The sequence below is a fragment of the Stegostoma tigrinum genome, unplaced genomic scaffold (assembly GCF_030684315.1).
Source record: "Stegostoma tigrinum isolate sSteTig4 unplaced genomic scaffold, sSteTig4.hap1 scaffold_350, whole genome shotgun sequence".
Lineage (NCBI taxonomy): Eukaryota > Metazoa > Chordata > Chondrichthyes > Orectolobiformes > Stegostomatidae > Stegostoma > Stegostoma tigrinum.
This window is the reverse complement of record NW_026728278.1, coordinates 16,781-34,190: the sequence shown is the minus strand read 5'-3', so window position 1 is coordinate 34,190 and position 17,410 is coordinate 16,781. Positions and strand designations below refer to the sequence as shown.

At 50.0% G+C, this 17,410-nt stretch overlaps 1 protein-coding gene across 1 annotated transcript; it reads left to right on the top strand.

The window, feature by feature from the left end:
- Positions 1 to 6,168: 6,168 nt before the first annotated feature.
- Positions 6,169 to 17,076, top strand: LOC125450050 (protein SET-like). Its single transcript, XM_048526008.2, has 7 exons — positions 6,169 to 6,829; positions 8,358 to 8,435; positions 10,031 to 10,142; positions 10,949 to 11,109; positions 11,597 to 11,682; positions 12,211 to 12,335; positions 14,911 to 17,076. The coding sequence occupies exons 1-7, from the start codon at positions 6,479 to 6,481 to the stop codon at positions 15,036 to 15,038; spliced, it is 1,041 nt and encodes a 346-aa protein (XP_048381965.1). The 5' UTR covers positions 6,169 to 6,478; the 3' UTR covers positions 15,039 to 17,076.
- Positions 17,077 to 17,410: the final 334 nt, after the last annotated feature.

Genomic DNA, 17,410 nt, shown 5'->3' with positions numbered 1-17,410 from the left:
TGATGGTGGGAGTGAGTGTGTTTGATGGTGAGATTGAGAGTGTTTGATGGTGGGAGTGAGAGTGATTCATGGTGGGAGTGAGAGTGTTTGATGGTGGGAGTGAGTGTGTTTGATGGTGAGAGTGAGTGTGTTTGATGGTGAGAGTGAATGTGTTTGATGGTGGGAGTGAGAGTGCTTGATGGTGAGAGTGTTTGATGGTGAGAGTGAGAGTGTTTGATGATGGGAGTGAGAGTGTTTGATGGTGGGAGTGAGTGTGTTTGATGGTGAGAGTGAATGTGTTTGATGGTGAGAGTGAGAGTGTTTGATGGTGGGAGTGAGAGTGTTTGATGGTGGGAGTGAGAGTGTTTGATGGTGGGAGTGAGTGTGTTTGATGGTGGGAGTGAATGTGTTTGATGGTGGGAGTGAGAGTGTTTGATGGTGGGAGTGAGAGTGTTTGATGGTGGGAGTGAATGTGTTTGATGGTGGGAGTGAATGTGTTTGATGGTGGGAGTGAGAGTGTTTGATGGTGGGAGTGAGAGTGTTTGATGGTGAGAGTGAGAGTGTTTGATGGTGAGTGTGAAGTGTTTGATGGTGAGAGTGAGAGTGTTTGATGGTGGGAGTGAGTGTGTTTGATGGTGGGAGTGAGAGTGTTTGATGGTGAGAGTGAGAGTGTTTGATGGTGGGAGTGAGTGTGTTTGATGGTGGGAGTGAGAGTGTTTGATGGTGAGAGTGAGAGTGTTTGATGGTGGGAGTGAGTGTGTTTGATGGTGGGAGTGAGAGTGTTTGATGGTGGGAGTGAGTGTGTTTGATGGTGAGAGTGAGAGTGTTTGATGGTGGGAGTGAGTGTGATTGATGGTGAGAGTGAGAGTGTTTGATGGTGAGAGTGAGAGTGTTTGATGGTGGGAGTGAGAGTGTTTGATGGTGGGAGTGAGTGTGTTTGATGGTGAGAGTGATTGATGGTGGCAGTGAGCGTGTTTGATGGTGGGAGGGAGAGTGTTTGATGGTGAGAGTGAGAGTGATTGATGGTGGGAGTGAGAGTGTTTAATGGTGGGAGTGAGAGTGTTTGTTGGTGGGAGTGAGAGTGTTTGATGGTGGCAGTGAGAGTGTTTGATGGTGGGAGGGAGAGTGTTTGATGGTGGGAGTGAGAGTGTTTGATGGTGGGAGTGAGTGTGTTTGATGGTGAGAGTGAGAGTGTTTGATGGTGAGAGTGAGAGTGTTTGATGGTGGGAGTGAGAGTGTTTGATGGTGAGAGTGAGTGTGTTTGATGGTGGGAGTGAGTGTTTGATGGTGAGATTGAGAGTGTTTGATGGTGAGAGTGAGAGTGTTTGATGGTGGGAGTGAGAGTGTTTGATGGTGGGAGTGAGAGTGATTGATGGTGGGAGTGAGAGTGATTCATGGTGGGAGTGAGAGTGTTTGATGGTGGGAGTGAGAGTGATTGATGGTGGGAGTAAGTGTGTTTGATGTTGGGAGTGAGTGTTTGATTGTGTGAGTGAGAGTGTTTGATGGTGAGAGTGAGTGTTTGATGGTGGGAGTGAGTGTGTTTGATGGCGAGAGTGAGTATTTGATGGTGGGAGTGAGAGTGTTTGATGGTGAGAGCGAGTGTGTTTGATGGTGAGAGTGAGAGTGTTTGATGGTGGGAGTGAGTGTTTGATGGTGAGATTGAGAGTGTTTGATGGTGGGAGTGAGAGTGATTGATGGTGGGAGTGAGTGTTTGATGGTGAGATTGAGAGTGTTTGATGGTGGGAGTGAGAGTGATTGATGGTGGGAGTGAGAGTGATTCATGGTGGGAGTGAGAGTGTTTGATGGTGGGAGTGAGAGTGATTGATGGTGGGAGTAAGTGTGTTTGATGTTGGGAGTGAGTGTGTTTGATGGTGGGAGTGAGAGTGATTGATGGTGAGAGTGAGAGTGTTTGGTGGGAGTGAGAGTGTTTGATGGTGAGAGTGAGTGTGTTTGATGGTGGGAGTGAGTGTGTTTGATGGTGGGAGTGAGAGTGTTTGATGGTGGGAGTGAGACTGTTTGATGGTGAGAGTGGGAGTGTTTGATGGTGAGAGTGAGAGTGTTTGATGGTGGGAGTGAGAGTGTTTGATGGTGGGAGTGAGAGTGATTGATGGTGGGAGTGAGAGTGATTGATGGTGAGAGTGAGAGTGATTGATGGTGAGAGTGAGAGTGTTTGATGGTGGGAGTGAGAGTGTTTGATGGTGGGAGTGAGTGTGTTTGATGGTGTGAGTGAGAGTGTTTGATGGTGGGAGTGAGAGTGTTTGATGGTGGGAGTGAGACTGTTTGATGGTGGGAGTGAGTGTGTTTGATGGTGAGAGTGATTGATGGTGGGAGTGAGTGTGTTTGATGGTGGGAGGGAGAGTGTTTGATGGTGAGAGTGAGAGTGATTGATGGTGGGAGTGAGAGTGTTTAATGGTGGGAGTGAGAGTGTTTGTTGGTGGGAGTGAGTGTTTGATGGTGGGAGTGAGAGTGTTTGATGGTGGGAGGGAGAGTGTTTGATGGTGGGAGTGAGAGTGTTTGATGGTGGGAGTGAGTGTGTTTGATGGTGAGAGTGAGAGTGTTTGATGGTGGGAGTGAGAGTGTTTGATGGTGAGAGTGAGTGTGTTTGATGGTGGGAGTGAGTGTTTGATGGTGAGATTGAGAGTGTTTGATGGTGGGAGTGAGAGTGATTCATGGTGGGAGTGAGAGTGTTTGATGGTGGGAGTGAGAGTGTTTAATGGTGGGAGTGAGAGTGATTGATGGTGGGAGTGAGTGTGTTTGATGTTGGGAGTGAGTGTGTTTGATGGTGAGAGTGAGTGTGTTTGATGGTGAGAGTGAGAGTGGTTGATGGTGAGAGTGAGTGTGTTTGATGGTGAGAGTGAGTGTGTTTGATGGTGAGAGTGAGTGTGATTGATGGTGAGAGTGAGAGTGTTTGATGGTGAGAGTGAGTGTGTTTGATGGTGAGAGTGAGAGTGGTTGATGGTGAGAGTGAGTGTGTTTGATGGTGAGAGTGAGTGTGATTGATGGTGAGAGTGAGTGTGTTTGATGGTGGGAGTGAGTGTGTTTGATGGTGAGAGTGAGAGTGTTTGATGGTGGGAGTGAGTGTGTTTGATGGTGAGAGTGAGTGTGTTTGATGGTGGGAGTGAGTGTGTTTGATGGTGAGAGTCAGAGTGTTTGATGGTGAGAGTGAGTGTGTTTGATGGTGAGAGTGAGTGTGTTTGATGGTGAGACTGAGAGTGTTTGATGGTGGGAGTGAGAGTGTTTGATGGTGGGAGTGAGTGTGTTTGATGGTGGGAGTGAGAGTGTTTGATGGTGGGAGTGAGAATGTTTGATGGTGAGAGTGGGAGTGTTTGATGGTGAGAGTGAGAGTGTTTGATGGTGGGAGTGAGAGTGTTTGATGGTGGGAGTGAGAGTGATTGATGGTGGGAGTGAGAGTGATTGATGGTGAGAGTGAGAGTGATTGATGGTGAGAGTGAGAGTGTTTGATGGTGGGAGTGAGAGTGTTTGATGGTGGGAGTGAGTGTGTTTGATGGTGTGAGTGAGAGTGTTTGATGGTGCGAGTGAGAGTGTTTGATGGTGGGAGTGAGACTGTTTGATGGTGGGAGTGAGAGTGTTTGATGGTGAGAGTGATTGATGGTGGGAGTGAGTGTGTTTGATGGTGGGAGGGAGAGTGTTTGATGGTGAGAGTGAGAGTGATTGATGGTGGGAGTGAGAGTGTTTAATGGTGGGAGTGAGAGTGTTTGTTGGTGGGAGTGAGTGTTTGATGGTGGGAGTGAGAGTGTTTGATGGTGGGAGGGAGAGTGTTTGATGGTGGGAGTGAGAGTGTTTGATGGTGGGAGTGAGTGTGTTTGATGGTGAGAGTGAGAGTGTTTGATGGTGAGAATGAGAGTGTTTGATGGTGGGAGTGAGAGTGTTTGATGGTGAGAGTGAGTGTGTTTGATGGTGGGAGTGAGTGTTTGATGGTGAGATTGAGAGTGTTTGATGGTGGGAGTGAGAGTGATTGATGGTGGGAGTGAGAGTGTTTGATGGTGGGAGTGAGAGTGTTTGATGGTGAGAGTGAGTGTGTTTGATGGTGGGAGTGAGTGTTTGATGGTGAGATTGAGAGTGTTTGATGGTGGGAGTGAGAGTGATTGATGGTGGGAGTGAGAGTGTTTGATGGTGGGAGTGAGAGTGTTTGATGGTGGGAGTGAGAGTGTTTGATGGTGGGAGTGAGAGTGATTGATGGTGGGAGTGAGTGTGTTTGATGTTGGGAGTGAGTGTGTTTGATGGTGAGAGTGAGTGTGTTTGATGGTGAGAGTGAGAGTGGTTGATGGTGAGAGTGAGTGTGTTTGATGGTGAGAGTGAGTGTGTTTGATGGTGGGAGTGAGTGTGTTTGATGGTGAGAGTGAGAGTGATTGATGGTGAGAGTGAGTGTGATTGATGGTGAGAGTGAGAGTGTTTGATGGTGAGAGTGAGTGTGTTTGATGGTGAGAGTGAGAGTGATTGATGGTGAGAGTGAGTGTGATTGATGGTGAGAGTGAGAGTGTTTGATGGTGAGAGTGAGTGTGTTTGATGGTGAGAGTCAGAGTGTTTGATGGTGAGAGTGAGAGTGATTGATGGTGAGAGTGAGTGTGATTGATGGTGAGAGTGAGAGTGTTTGATGGTGAGAGTGAGTGTGTTTGATGGTGAGTGAGTGTGTTTGATGGTGAGAGTGAGTTTGTTTGATGGTGAGAGTGAGTGTGATTGATGGTGAGAGTGAGAGTGTTTGATGGTGAGAGTGAGAGTGTTTGATGGTGAGAGTGAGAGTGTTTGATGGTGAGAGTGAGAGTGTTTGATGGTGGGAGTGAGTGTGTTTGATGGTGAGAGTGAGAGTGTTTGATGGTGAGAGTGAGAGTGTTTGATGGTGAGAGTGAGTGTGTTTGATGGTGAGAGTGAGAGTGTTTGATGGTGAGAGTGAGAGTGTTTGATGGTGAGAGTGAGTGTGTTTGATGGTGAGAGTGAGAGTGTTTGATGGTGAGAGTGAGAGTGTTTGATGGTGAGAGTGAGTGTGTTTGATGGTGAGAGTGAGAGTGGTTGATGGTGAGAGTGAGTGTGTTTGATGGTGAGAGTGAGTGTGATTGATGGTGAGAGTGAGAGTGTTTGATGGTGAGAGTGAGAGTGTTTGATGGTGAGAGTGAGAGATGGTGAGAGTGAGAGTGTTTGATGGTGAGAGTGAGAGTGTTTGATGGTGGGAGTGAGTGTGTTTGATGGTGAGAGTGAGAGTGTTTGATGGTGGGAGTGAGAGTGTTTGATGGTGAGAGTGAGAGTGTTTGATGGTGAGAGTGAGAGTGTTTGATGGTGGGAGTGAGTGTGTTTGATGGTGGGAGTGAGTGTGTTTGATGGTGAGAGTGAGAGTGTTTGATGGTGAGAGTGAGAGTGTTTGATGGTGGGAGTGAGAGTGTTTGATGGTGAGAGTGAGAGTGTTTGATGGTGAGAGTGAGAGTGTTTGATGGTGAGACTGAGTGTGAAAATCTGGGAGCTTGAGTGCTGCCCAACTTCCGGTCTGCAGGCGGGAGCTGACCCTTGACCCCGTGGCCACACTTTGGCAGCTATAGATGACCTCACGGTGAGGTTTGTTTCGATCCTTCGGAGATTCTGGGGAAGCCTGTTCCCGCCTCAGGGAACAGGGAATGTTTGTTTGTTTTTTAAAGTAATTTTAAATGTCACTTCCTCCCGCCCGTCAGCGCCGACACCTTAGCCATTCAGGAGAGAGCTTGTAAACGGTGCCTATGACATGAATGAGACAGCGCCGCCGACTGGAGGAACTCGGCACCCGTCCAGCCAATGGAAGCTGGCATGCTACGAATCGCGGGCGGCTCGGATGGAAGGCCGCCTCTGATTGGCGGCGCACGTACAGCCCTTGCCGCCCACCACTCCTCCGCTCTCATTCGCCGCCCAGCCAGCGCGGACGCCCCTCATTTTACGTGGCGTCCGCCGATTGGAAGGGAGCGGAAACGGCGGCTCGGCGCAAGAGGCCCGCAACACGATTGGACGTCGGGGTGGGCGCGGGCAGCCGAGCGAATGGCAACGCCCGTACATCACAGCGGGCGGGGGTGTGGGCGGGGAAAGACAGGCGCACGGCCGCCCATTGGCGGAGGGGGCGGACGCCGGGGCCAATCGGACGCCGCCGTCCGGCTGCCTCCGGCCTCCGATTGGAGGAGCGGGGAAGACCAACGGGAGCCGCGATTACTGGCGGGTGCCGGTCGAAGCGAAAGGGAGGGGGTGACGGAGAGTGGGAGCGATGGGGGAGGGGTTTTTATGAAAAACATTTCGATAAAAAAACAGAAAACAAGGATCGAAAGCGCCGAGGTGGTGGGGATATAAATAAATAAGAAGTCGACCCAGAATGAATAAATAAATCCGGCGACGGATCGAGGAAGGCCAAGAAAAGGGCGCAGCGTCGAAAGTTCGAGAAGGAGCGTCGTTTCCGTTGGAAGTTTTTTGGAAAAAAACACACAACGGTCGCGGCTTTCGGTTTATTTGGGGAAAAAGGAAACTCACGGCGATGAGCGGCCCCGGGGCCAAGTTGCCGCGTCTTGAGGCGCCGGGGCGCGGGGACGAACCGTCGTCGGCGGCCGCGGCGACGACGTTGGGCGCCAAGCCGTCGGCCGTGCAGCTGCCCGCGCATGCGCCGCCCGTCGCCGTGGCGACCGTCGCCCGGGCGACCCCGGCCGCCGGGGAGACGCAGCGCGCGCTGGAGGCGGTGGACGCGTGCCAGCGCGAGCTCGAGGCGCTGAGCGAGCGCGCGGGCGAGGAGATCCTGCGGGTCGAGCGCAAGTACGGCGAGCTGCGGCGGCCGCACTTCGAGCGCCGCAACCGGCTGATCGAGGACATCCCCGGCTTCTGGGTCACCGCCGTATCCTTTTTTCCCTGCTTGGCGTTGGTGCAATGGCACCGTCTCGGTGTTGCCGACCTGTCTTTGCACGGTAAGTTGCGACCCTGCCGGTGCTGCACTCCTTGAATTGCAAGGATAGTTGCAACCCTGCTGGTGCTGCACTCCTTGCATTGCAAGGATAGTTGCAACCCTGCTGGTGCTGCACACTTTGAATTGCAAGGATAGTTGCAACCCTGCTGGTGCTGCACACTTTGAATTGCAAGGATAGTTGCAACCCTGCTGGTGCTGCACACTTTGAATTGCAAGGATAGTTGCAACCCTGCTGGTGCTGCACACTTTGCATTGCAAGAATAGTTGCAACCCTGCTGGTGCTGCACACTTTGAATTGCAAGGATAGTTGCAACCCTGCTGGTGCTGCACTCCATGCATTGCATGGTTAGTTGCGACCCTGCTGGTGCTGCACTCCTTGCATTGCAAGGATAGTTGCAACCCTGCTGGTGCTGCACACTTTGCATTGCAAGGATAGTTGCAACCCTGCTGGTGCTGCACTCCATGCATTGCATGGTTAGTTGCAACCCTGCTGGTGCTGCACACTTTGAATTGCAAGGATAGTTGCAACCCTGCTGGTGCTGCACACTTTGAATTGCAAGGATAGTTGCAACCCTGCTGGTGCTGCACACTTTGAATTGCAAGGATAGTTGCAACCCTGCTGGTGCTGCACACTTTGCATTGCAAGAATAGTTGCAACCCTGCTGGTGCTGCACACTTTGAATTGCAAGGATAGTTGCAACCCTGCTGGTGCTGCACACTTTGCATTGCAAGAATAGTTGCAACCCTGCTGGTGCTGCACACTTTGAATTGCAAGGATAGTTGCAACCCTGCTGGTGCTGCACTCCATGCATTGCATGGTTAGTTGCGACCCTGCTGGTGCTGCACTCCTTGCATTGCAAGGATAGTTGCAACCCTGCTGGTGCTGCACACTTTGCATTGCAAGGATAGTTGCAACCCTGCTGGTGCTGCACTCCATGCATTGCATGGTTAGTTGCAACTTTGCTGGTGCTGCAGTGCTTGCATTGCATGGTTAGTCGCAATCCTGCTGGTGCTGCACACTTTGTATTACAAGGATAGTTGCAACCCTGCTGGTGCTGCACTCCTTGTGTCGCGCGGATAATTTCACCCTTCCTGGCACGGCATGTAGTTGCACCCCACCCCGCGCTGCAGTTTCAGGCGTTGCCAGGCAGCCGCGGACACCCAGCGCTGGGATCCTGCTGTTGCCAGGTAGCTGCAGTTCTTGTATCATGGCATGTTTGCATCCTCCTGGGCACTGCTGTTCTTGTGCTGCAGCAGGACTGCTTCCTTCCACATTGCAACATGATTGCACCCTCCCACAACGCAATTCCTCGGCGCTGACCCTGCGACAGTGGCTCGGTGTGACTGCTTCGGAGGGGTACCCTAGAATGGATCACCTCGTTTTTTACCCGATGTTTGGTGTTAATTGAACCAAGCAGGTTGCAGTGTGGAACTCCTTCCTTAACTCTCACTCTGCCAGTTCCTCAACCACCCGCAGCTCTCGGCTCTCATCGATGAGAATGACGAGGAGGCATTTAATTACATGATGAGGCTGGAGGTAAGAATCTGGGTACGTTGTACCCCGTCCTGCTGCGGCTTGACAGTTTGTTAACTCACATCTGTTTGCTGTGACCACCCGGGTTTCAATCTCTGTCTGCAGAGATTGACAACCTTCCTAGCCCCTCACCTCTCAGCTGTTGCAGGCATCTGTGATCTAGTGCAGGACTTGGTAAAGCTCCGTCCACACAATTTCTCCCATCAAACACTCCCAAGACAAGGTCAGATGTGAAGTAAGGATTCTTCAACGAAAGTAAAGATCCATCTACTCTGTTCTCATCAAACAGTCCTGCTGTTTTGATCTGTTGTGATCCTAGCTGATACTGAACAGGCTTGATCGCAGAGTGAGACCTGGACTGGAAGACCATCACTTTCATACTTGTCTAGTGTGATGTCTTTTACAATTACAGTCAGCAATTGAATATAAAATGTTTATGACACAGGAAAGAAATGGCAGTGATAATAGAAGAACTGTTGTGGTGATTTCCTTACAAATATCACCTCTGGATGTGAGTTTGCTCGCTGAGCTGGAAGGTTAGTTTTCAGACGTTTTGTCACCATTCTAGGTAACATCATCACTGAGCCTCCGACGAAGCGCTGGTGTTATGTCCCGCTTTCTATTTATCTGATTAGGTTAGGAAACCTAATCAGATAAATAGAAAGCGGGACATAACACCAGCGCTTCGTCGGAGGCTCAGTGATGATGTTACCTAGAATGGTGACAAAACGTCTGAAAACTAACCTTCCAGCTCAGCGAGCAAACTCACATCCAGAACCTCAACCTGAGCTACAAATCTTCTCAAAACTCACTAAATATCACCTCTTTAACCCAGCAATAACCTTACAGGTACTCGAACCTCAGTGGAGTGTCACTGAGCTGATCGAGTTTCCTTTTGGCAAATCAGTCATTCAATGCTGTTTCTTTATTTAATGTATCTCCTTGTGACCCTTAGAATGGACTGCTAACTGAGCTCACTGATTGCCTAACATGGGTTTCCCGAATTCATATCTTCACCAAGCTTGTAGGATGTCTTTTTCTCACTGACACCTCCCCAACAGCCTCTCCTCCTGAACTTCTCATTAATTCCGAAGTATCGCTAGATCTCTTCCCAGACCACGCTCTCTGTCTCTGCCTCTCTCATGCTTGCGCTTGCTCTTGCTCTCTCCAGCCTGGTAGGATAGCTCATGTCAGTGAATCCTTTACAATTATATGTCCCCCGCAGATGTTTGCTTGTCTTTGAGCTTAAAATGTCACAGGACCTTACCAATGCTGTTTTGCATTCCCTGTTACAAAAGACTTTCTGACCTTTCCCAAACAAATTGGGCCATACCTTTCACAGAGCTAGAAAGTAAGGCCCTTTTCTCCTTCACTGCAGAACCCTGTGGGCTCAGTATCAATAGGACAAGAGCCATCAAGACGCCCATGGCCAGCGCACAGCCCTTCCTAGTCAGTCCCGTTGTGCCAGTTCACCAAGTGCCCTGCACCAGTCAGTCTGTCAGTCACCCCCCCCCCCCCCCCCCCCGCCCCCGCCGTCTGTTTCCTGTGGCCCCTGGAGCCGGTTTGTTACCGCCCAGCTGTCTTTTAAAACCCCCCAGGTCGAAGAATTTGAAGACATCAAGTCGGGCTACAGAATTAAGTTCCACTTCGGCGAGAACCCTTACTTTGAGAACAACCTCATCATCAAAGAATTCCACCTGGGAACTGGAGGTGAGAGGGGTGTCAGTGGTGGTGGTTGGGTGGGGGTGCAGGAGTCTGACCACGCTGCGCTTCACTTTTGTTAGGGAGGGAGTCCCAGGGCTTCTGCTGGATCACAGGAGCACCAGGACCTCGGAGGGTTGGAGGTGCTGACAGAGGTAGGGAGGTGATGTCAGGGCCCACAGGAAGTGACAGAGGTGGTGATGTGGGGGAGAGCAGCTGGAAGTTTTCAAACAGTGATAATAGTTATGTCACCAATGAGAATGATGTTCACAGCCTGTGGTCTGTCGTGATGTGTGCGCGCTGCACAATTCACAGGAGCAAGTGCTATCCTAACTGCCCTGCCCTGGGAGTGTTTGATGGGGACAGTGTAGAGAGAGCTTTACTCTGTATCTAATCCCATTTTGTCTCTGTCCTGGGACTATTTGATGGGGGGGGGGGGAGGTGGAACAGTGTACAGGGAGCTTTACTCTGTATCTAACCCTGTGTTGTCCCTGTCTCTGGGGGTGTTTGATAGGGAACAGTGTAGAGGGATCTTTATCTAACCCTGTGCTGTCCCTGTCCCTGGGAGTGTTTGATGGGGATTAGTGTAGAGGGAGCTTTACTCTGTATCTAACCTCGTGCTGTCTCTCTCCTGGGAGGGCTTGATGGGGTGGGGTGGGGAACAGTGTACAGGGACTTTACTCTGTATCCAACCTCGTGCTGTCTCTGTCCCTGTCCCTGGGGAGTTGGGGGACAGTGTAGAGGGAGGTTTACTCTATCTAACCCCGTGTTGTCCCTGCCCTAAATATGCTGTCTGTCTGTACTGTCCATTGCAGGGAAGCCTGTGTCCCAGTCCACCCCCATCAAATGGAAGAAGGGCATGGACCTGACAGCATTGAGTAAAAGCCTGGATGAAAAAGGACGCAAGCGAGGCCATCGCAGTTTCTTCTCCTGGTTCACGGAGCACCGGAACCCCACCACTGATGAGATTGCTGAGGTACCACACTCCTGAGTCTGTGTGCTTTGCTACCTACAGGCAGCTCGCCTCAAGGTGTAGCAGGGGAGTTCCTGAGACGTGGCCACACTATGAGAGTTGGGTGAACTCAGACTGGTTTCTATGTCAAAATAAAGAATCTGACTGCTTTCCCACAGCCAGAGAGAGCACGGGGGGTTATGGGAGTGCTGTCTGGTTTTTAAACCCTGTGACTGCACTAGCGGTGTATGGCGCTGCCGATCCCGATGTCATGTGGGCACTCTCGTTCACGTTGTCCCTTTCTCGCACTCATTCACATACTTCCAGCTGAATTTGATTGCTGTGTTCTTTGCCTCCAGCTATCTATCTTCCGCTTCCCTGCTTCTCTCTATTTCTCTTCTCCCCACCCTCTCCATCCATCTCTCTCTTTCCCTTTGTTCTCCCACACTTACTTATACACACATGCGCACTCAGGTACTCACTGGCGTCTCTGCTCTGTCCCATTTCTCAGGTACTAAAGGATGATATGTGGCCAAACCCTCTGCAATACTTCCTGATCGCTGAGAGCGAGAGTGGGGAAAACGGACTGGATGACAGGTGAGCAGAAAAACCTACCGCTGCCTTTCTGTCTGTCTGTAAAAACCCAAGCTATTGCACGCAGGAGAGAACTAGTACACACCCCCCTGAGATAGGCCAGAGTGGCCCTCCCCAGCAGCCTAGGGAGGTTGTGTTCCCCTGCGAGAGAGAGCAGAAGGAGGTTGGGGAGAGCCTGTATAAGGCAGTTACTAACAAAACCCGTCCAGAAATTCTTCTTCAGCCGGACACCAGGGAGAATGTGGGACTTGCTGCTGCAGGGAGAGGTCGGGTTGTGGGTTTTAAGGGGTGGGCAGTGCTCCACATTGTGGATTCATGCGGTAACTTCTTTCTCCTGTGCCCTGAATGTGCAACCACATTTTAAAAGAGAAGTTCCCTGCCTCTCCTCAGGGCTGTACTGTACTGTGGCTCCTTTGCTCCCCTCGCCGTCCCCTGTCTCTGACCCCAACGCTCTTTACTGCCTGCGCCCCCCCCCCCCCCGCCCCCAACATCTCTCCTCCCAGTCTCTGATGCTGTGCCCCTCTGTTGCAGTGATGAAGAGAATGGGGATGACTCAGTGGTCATTGTGGATGAGGACGAAGATGAGGAAGAGGACGATGAAGATGATGATGACGTGCAGGAGATAGTGGACGAGGACGATGATGACGAGGAGGATGGTTAGTCAGAAGCCTGGGCTGACAGAGGGAAACTAAACCAGATCATAACCACGCCTCCCCCCCCAGTCCCATTCCAGACACTGGTTCAAATTCCAGAAATCCAGTATCAAACATTAGGGATGTGAGCCAGCGGATCCCTGACCCGAGTCATGGTCACAGAGTCATACAGCACAGAAACAGACCTTCAGTCAAACCAGTCCATGCTGTACATAATCCCAAACTAAACTAGGCCTCCAAACTTCTATTCATGTACCTGTCCAAATGTCTTTTACATGTTGTAATTGTACCTGCATGTTCCCCTTCGTCTGAAAATTCATTCTACACAAAAACCACTTCCTGCTTTTAAAAAAACCCTATACACTTTCAAAATTTTTCTCCTTCTCATCTTAAAAATATGCCCCTAGTTTTGAACACCACACTCTATCCTTGTTATTCACCTTATCTATACCACTCATAATTTTATTAACTTCTGCAAGATCACTCCTCAACGGTCCAGTGAAAAAAATGTCCCAGTTCTTCCAGTCTATTACATCTCAAAGTCTCCTTTCCTGGCAACATCCTAGTAAATATTTTCTGAACCTTCGCCAGTTTATTAGCATCATTCCTACAACAGGGCTACCAGTACTCCAGAAGAGGCCTCACCAATGTCCTGTACAACATCTACATGACATCCCAACTCCCACACTCAAAGACCTGAGCAATGAAGGCAAGCATGCTAAACGCCTTATTACCCACCCTGCCTACTTGTGATGCAAACGTAGGGCAGGCGATGGCCCAGTGGTATTCTCACTAGACTGTTAATGCAGAGACCCAAGTACCATTCTGGGGACCTGGGTTCGAATCCCACCATGGCAGGTTTTAAGAGTCTAATGATGACCGTGAACCCATTGTCGATTGTCAGACAATGTCCATCTGGCTCACTAGCATCCTTTAGGAAAGGAACCTGCCATCCTTAACTGGTCTGGCCTACCTGTGACTCCAGACCCAGAGCAACATGGTTGACTCTCAGCTGCCCTCTGGGCAATTAGGGGCAGGCAATAAATGCTGCCTGGCCAGCGACACCCTCATCCCGTGAATGAATTATTTTAAAAATTCAAAGAATTTTGTACCTGTACCTGAACCCTAAGTCTCTCTGTTCTACAGCACTACCCCAGGGCTCTACCATTAATTGTATAAGTCCATCCCTTATTGTTTTACCAAAATGCAATACCTCACATTTATCAAAATTGAAATTCATCTGCCACTCCTTAGCCCACTGGCCCACTTCTTCCCTGTCGACTGTAACACGAATGTTGGTGTCATCTGCAAAATAATTAACCATGCCATTTAAATTCTCATCCAAATCATGTTTATAAACGACTATCAGAAGTGGACTCGACACTGATCTCTGTGGAACACCGCTGGTCACAAGCCCCCAGTCCGAATAACAACCCATCACCATCACTTTCTTGTCTTGTACCATATATATCCAATGAGGGCACTTGTCCTGAATTCTGTGTTGTCTAACTTTACTGGGTAGTCTACCGTGTGGAACTTTCTTGTAAACAACGTCTGCTGCTCTGCCCTCATCAATCTTCTTGGTTACTTCCTCAAAAAACTCAATCAGGCTTATGAGAGATGATTTCCGTCACACAAGACCATGCTGACCACTTTTATCTGTCCTTGCCTCTCTAAATGCATGTAAATCTGATCTTTTAGAAACACCACTGATGCCAGACTCCCGGATCTGCAGTTCCCTGACTTTTCCTTACCATCTTTCTTAAATATTGGCACCTCGTTAGCCAACCTGCAGTTCCCCAGTATCTCACTCCTGGTTATGATTGATGCCAGGTATCTCAGCAGGGGGCCCCACAATCACTTCCCTTGCTTCCCACGAAGTTCTAGGGTACACCCAATCCAGTCCCAGGGATTGTTCCACCTCTGCGTTTTAAAACATCCAGCGCCACCATTTCTGTAATATAAGCATTTTTCAAGACATCACTGTTTATTTCTCCAAGTTCTCTAACTTGCATATCCTTCTCTACAGAAAACACTGATATGAAATACACATTTAGTATTCCTCCCAGCCCCATCTTCAGTTCCACATGTTAAGCAGCCTTGCCAATCTTCAAGGGGCCCTATTCTCTCCCTAGTCACTATTTTGTTCTTAATGTGTTTGTAGAATCCCTTTGGACTCTTCTTAACATCTATTTGCCAAAGCTATCTCGTGTCTGCCTCATGCATCCCCCCCTCCTCCCGATTTCCCTCTTAAGCATACACCAACCGCCTTTATACCCTTCTAGGATTTCACTTGATCCCTGCCGTGTATACGTGAAATCTGTTTCAGTACATAGATCCTAATTTTCGGAATCACCAACGACATACCCACCACTGAAGTCAGACTCGCCAGTCTATAGGTTCCAGATTTCTCCTACAGCCTTAAACAGAGTTCCCGTCTGAGAGGCCCCTTCCAGTTTGGGGGTTTGTTGCTGGATTTTTGGGGGCATGTAGTGGGTGTGGTGGTTTCAGTCCAGACAGGAGCCCGGCACTAACATGCCATTGCTTCCTCCCCCACCCCCCCAAAAAAAAACTGCAGGGTCGGACGATGAGGGCGATGACGATGTGCAGGAGATTGATGATGGGGAGGAGGTCGAAGAGGAAGGAGTCGAGGTGGAGGAGGGGGAGGAAGATGACAGCAGACCAACAGAAGGGGGCAACGGTTAAAGCATTCCCTGTTCTGCCACCCACTTCCACTCCCCCACCCCTGAAACAAAATTTGTGAATAAAACGGGTGCATTTGCTGGTGTATGAGTGAGAGTGAGTGAGTGAATGAATGAACGTGTGAGACAGCGAGCGAGTGAATGCCTGTGTCTACACCCCCATCCTGGCGAAGGAGCAACCGAGCAACCCCTTGGGTATTCAGTGCTTGGCCTAACCCCACCACCCCCCTCAATTAATAATGTCACCTCCCAGCTTGGCCGTCTGGGATTCCCAACCCACCCCCAGCCAGCTGCAACAGTGCTTGTCCCAGCACTGTGCCTGTTCTGTCCCAAAGAACAGGCACCAAGATGCCTTCAACTGTGCCCCACCAGGATGCCCTGCTGCACTGAAGTTCGGTGGGGTGTAACTGGATTAGCGATTGTCCAAATGGAGACCTGTTGGCAGCCTTTGGTGGGGAAGCAGGGAAAGAGAGGGAGAGGTGGGGACCCTCTTGGAATCAGAAAGCCAGCTCCCTGCCCACCTCTTCGCCCTGAGAGACAGCTTTCAACTGTCTGCAGCTTCGGCTTCGGTCAGCACTGCATGACAGGGCAACAGTTTTTGTCCTCCCCTCTTGTCTGACGTATCACTGTAGCCCACTTTGTTCGGGCCCATGGGATTGCTCCTGTTGTGTGTGTCCGTGTCCGTGTGTGTGTGTCCGTGTGTGTGTGTCCGTGTGTGTGTGTCCGTGTGTGTGTGTGTGTGTGTGTCTGTTTTCATTGCAACATTTTTTCTACAAAGTGTATGTATGTATGTATGTATATAAATGCCAGTAGATAGGACTCAGAGCCTGCATTTTCCTGCCTGTTGCCTCCTAGGCATCCTCCCCACCTGCCCCACCAAACTAGGACACATCACTGAGGTCAGCCCCCTCAGGAGGGCTGTTACTGCACTAGGCAAATGGGACACATAACAAGGAGATACAAAGTGTTTGACAGTGTAGAAGAAGTTTTACTTGGTACCTAGCCCCCTATCTCTGGGACTGTTTGATTGGGGCGGGGTGGTGGAGAGACAGTGTAGGGGAAGCCTTACCCTGTATCTGACCACGTGCTATCCCTGTCCCTGGGAGTGTTTGAAGAGGGGGGTGTGGGCAGTGTAGGGGAGCTTCGCCCTGTATCTAACCCTCTCAATTGCCTAGGATTGGGTGTTTGTGGGGGAGGTGAAAGGACATGGGGAACAGTCTTGCACATTTGGGGGTTCAGTGCGGGGGCTGGGGGGGTGTTGTCTGACAGCCAGATGGGGCCGGTACCCGTGGGCCGTGACTGTGAATGGTACTGCACTGCAGTGGCAAGGTAGAGAGGTGTCCACCCATTGCTGAGCCCCTCTCCAAGAGCCGATTCTACGCCCCGAGGGTCCCCTGCCACTTGCTGTGGGATTAGGGGATACTGAATTTTCTATTGCCCGCTATGCCTTTTTTAAAAAAGAAAAAGATTTGTTAGGATCTCTGTTCCTCCTGGTTCAAGTCGGGAGCTTGGTTTGAGGTGACTGACTGGACCCTGGGCTCAAGCCTGTGGGTCTGTGTACGGCGTGCCTGTGCCTGTGTGTGTATAAACACTTGGAGTGCTATTCCCAAGTAGCAATAACGGTGACGTTTACAAAGTACGCACCGCGGGAGAGGTGTTGGGATGTCACAGAGGGTCTCTGAGCTCTTGGTGCCCACCATCTCCCCCTCCCTCTTGTTTGAGATGCCAACCTGTACCCTCTTTTATATTGCCCTGTCCTGCGGCGTTTTTGTTGTACTCTGTCTCTCTTTTAGACAATGCTTTTAAACGACAGGCCTGTGCTTGATTTTATAATTATTATCATTGATCTTCCTCTCTCTTTTTTTCTGTTGAAGATGTAAGAAGGAAGGAGCCCCTAGCAGTTTACGATGTAATTAATAATATTGCCTCATTTTCTTTGCTTTGGAGTCCAGTTAATTTTCAGGAGGTTGGAGATTTTATCTGTTGAGTCAAAAGCACTGTAAGTCAGCTTCCTATTTTAATAAATGCTGTTTGGTCTCATATTTACTTCTGCAGCTTTTTTTAAATAACAAAGTTTGGGTTTCTCTCTGCTGTAGTACCTTCTTGCTAATACCTCTCACTGCCTGCATCCTCTTGAGGGGCAGATAGGGACGGGTGATAAATGCCAACCCACCCAGTAAGGCCTGCTTCCTGAACCGAATTCTGGCTTGGGGGGGCGGTGTGGCTAGAGAATGTGTAGGACTTCAAGAGAACCTTTTTGCTGAGGAATGCTCTGTGTAACACTCAGCCAAATAATGTTGATTGGTGCCTAGCTCTTCAATGTCATGGACATTGTTATGTGCTTTAGTCCCGTACCCTCCGAAGTTCACCTCCTGG

What these genes read in the sequence shown, in the direction of transcription:
- LOC125450050 (XM_048526008.2), top strand. Translation starts at nt 6,479, where the DNA reads ATGAGCGGCCCCGGGGCCAAGTTGCCGCGTCTTGAGGCGCCGGGGCGC. An exon ending in CCGGCTTCTGGGTCACCGCC is followed by an intron (nt 6,830 to 8,357) that starts GTATCCTTTTTT and finishes TCACTCTGCCAG; the next exon opens with TTCCTCAACCACCCGCAGCT. An exon ending in ATTCCACCTGGGAACTGGAG is followed by an intron (nt 10,143 to 10,948) that starts GTGAGAGGGGTG and finishes TGTCCATTGCAG; the next exon opens with GGAAGCCTGTGTCCCAGTCC.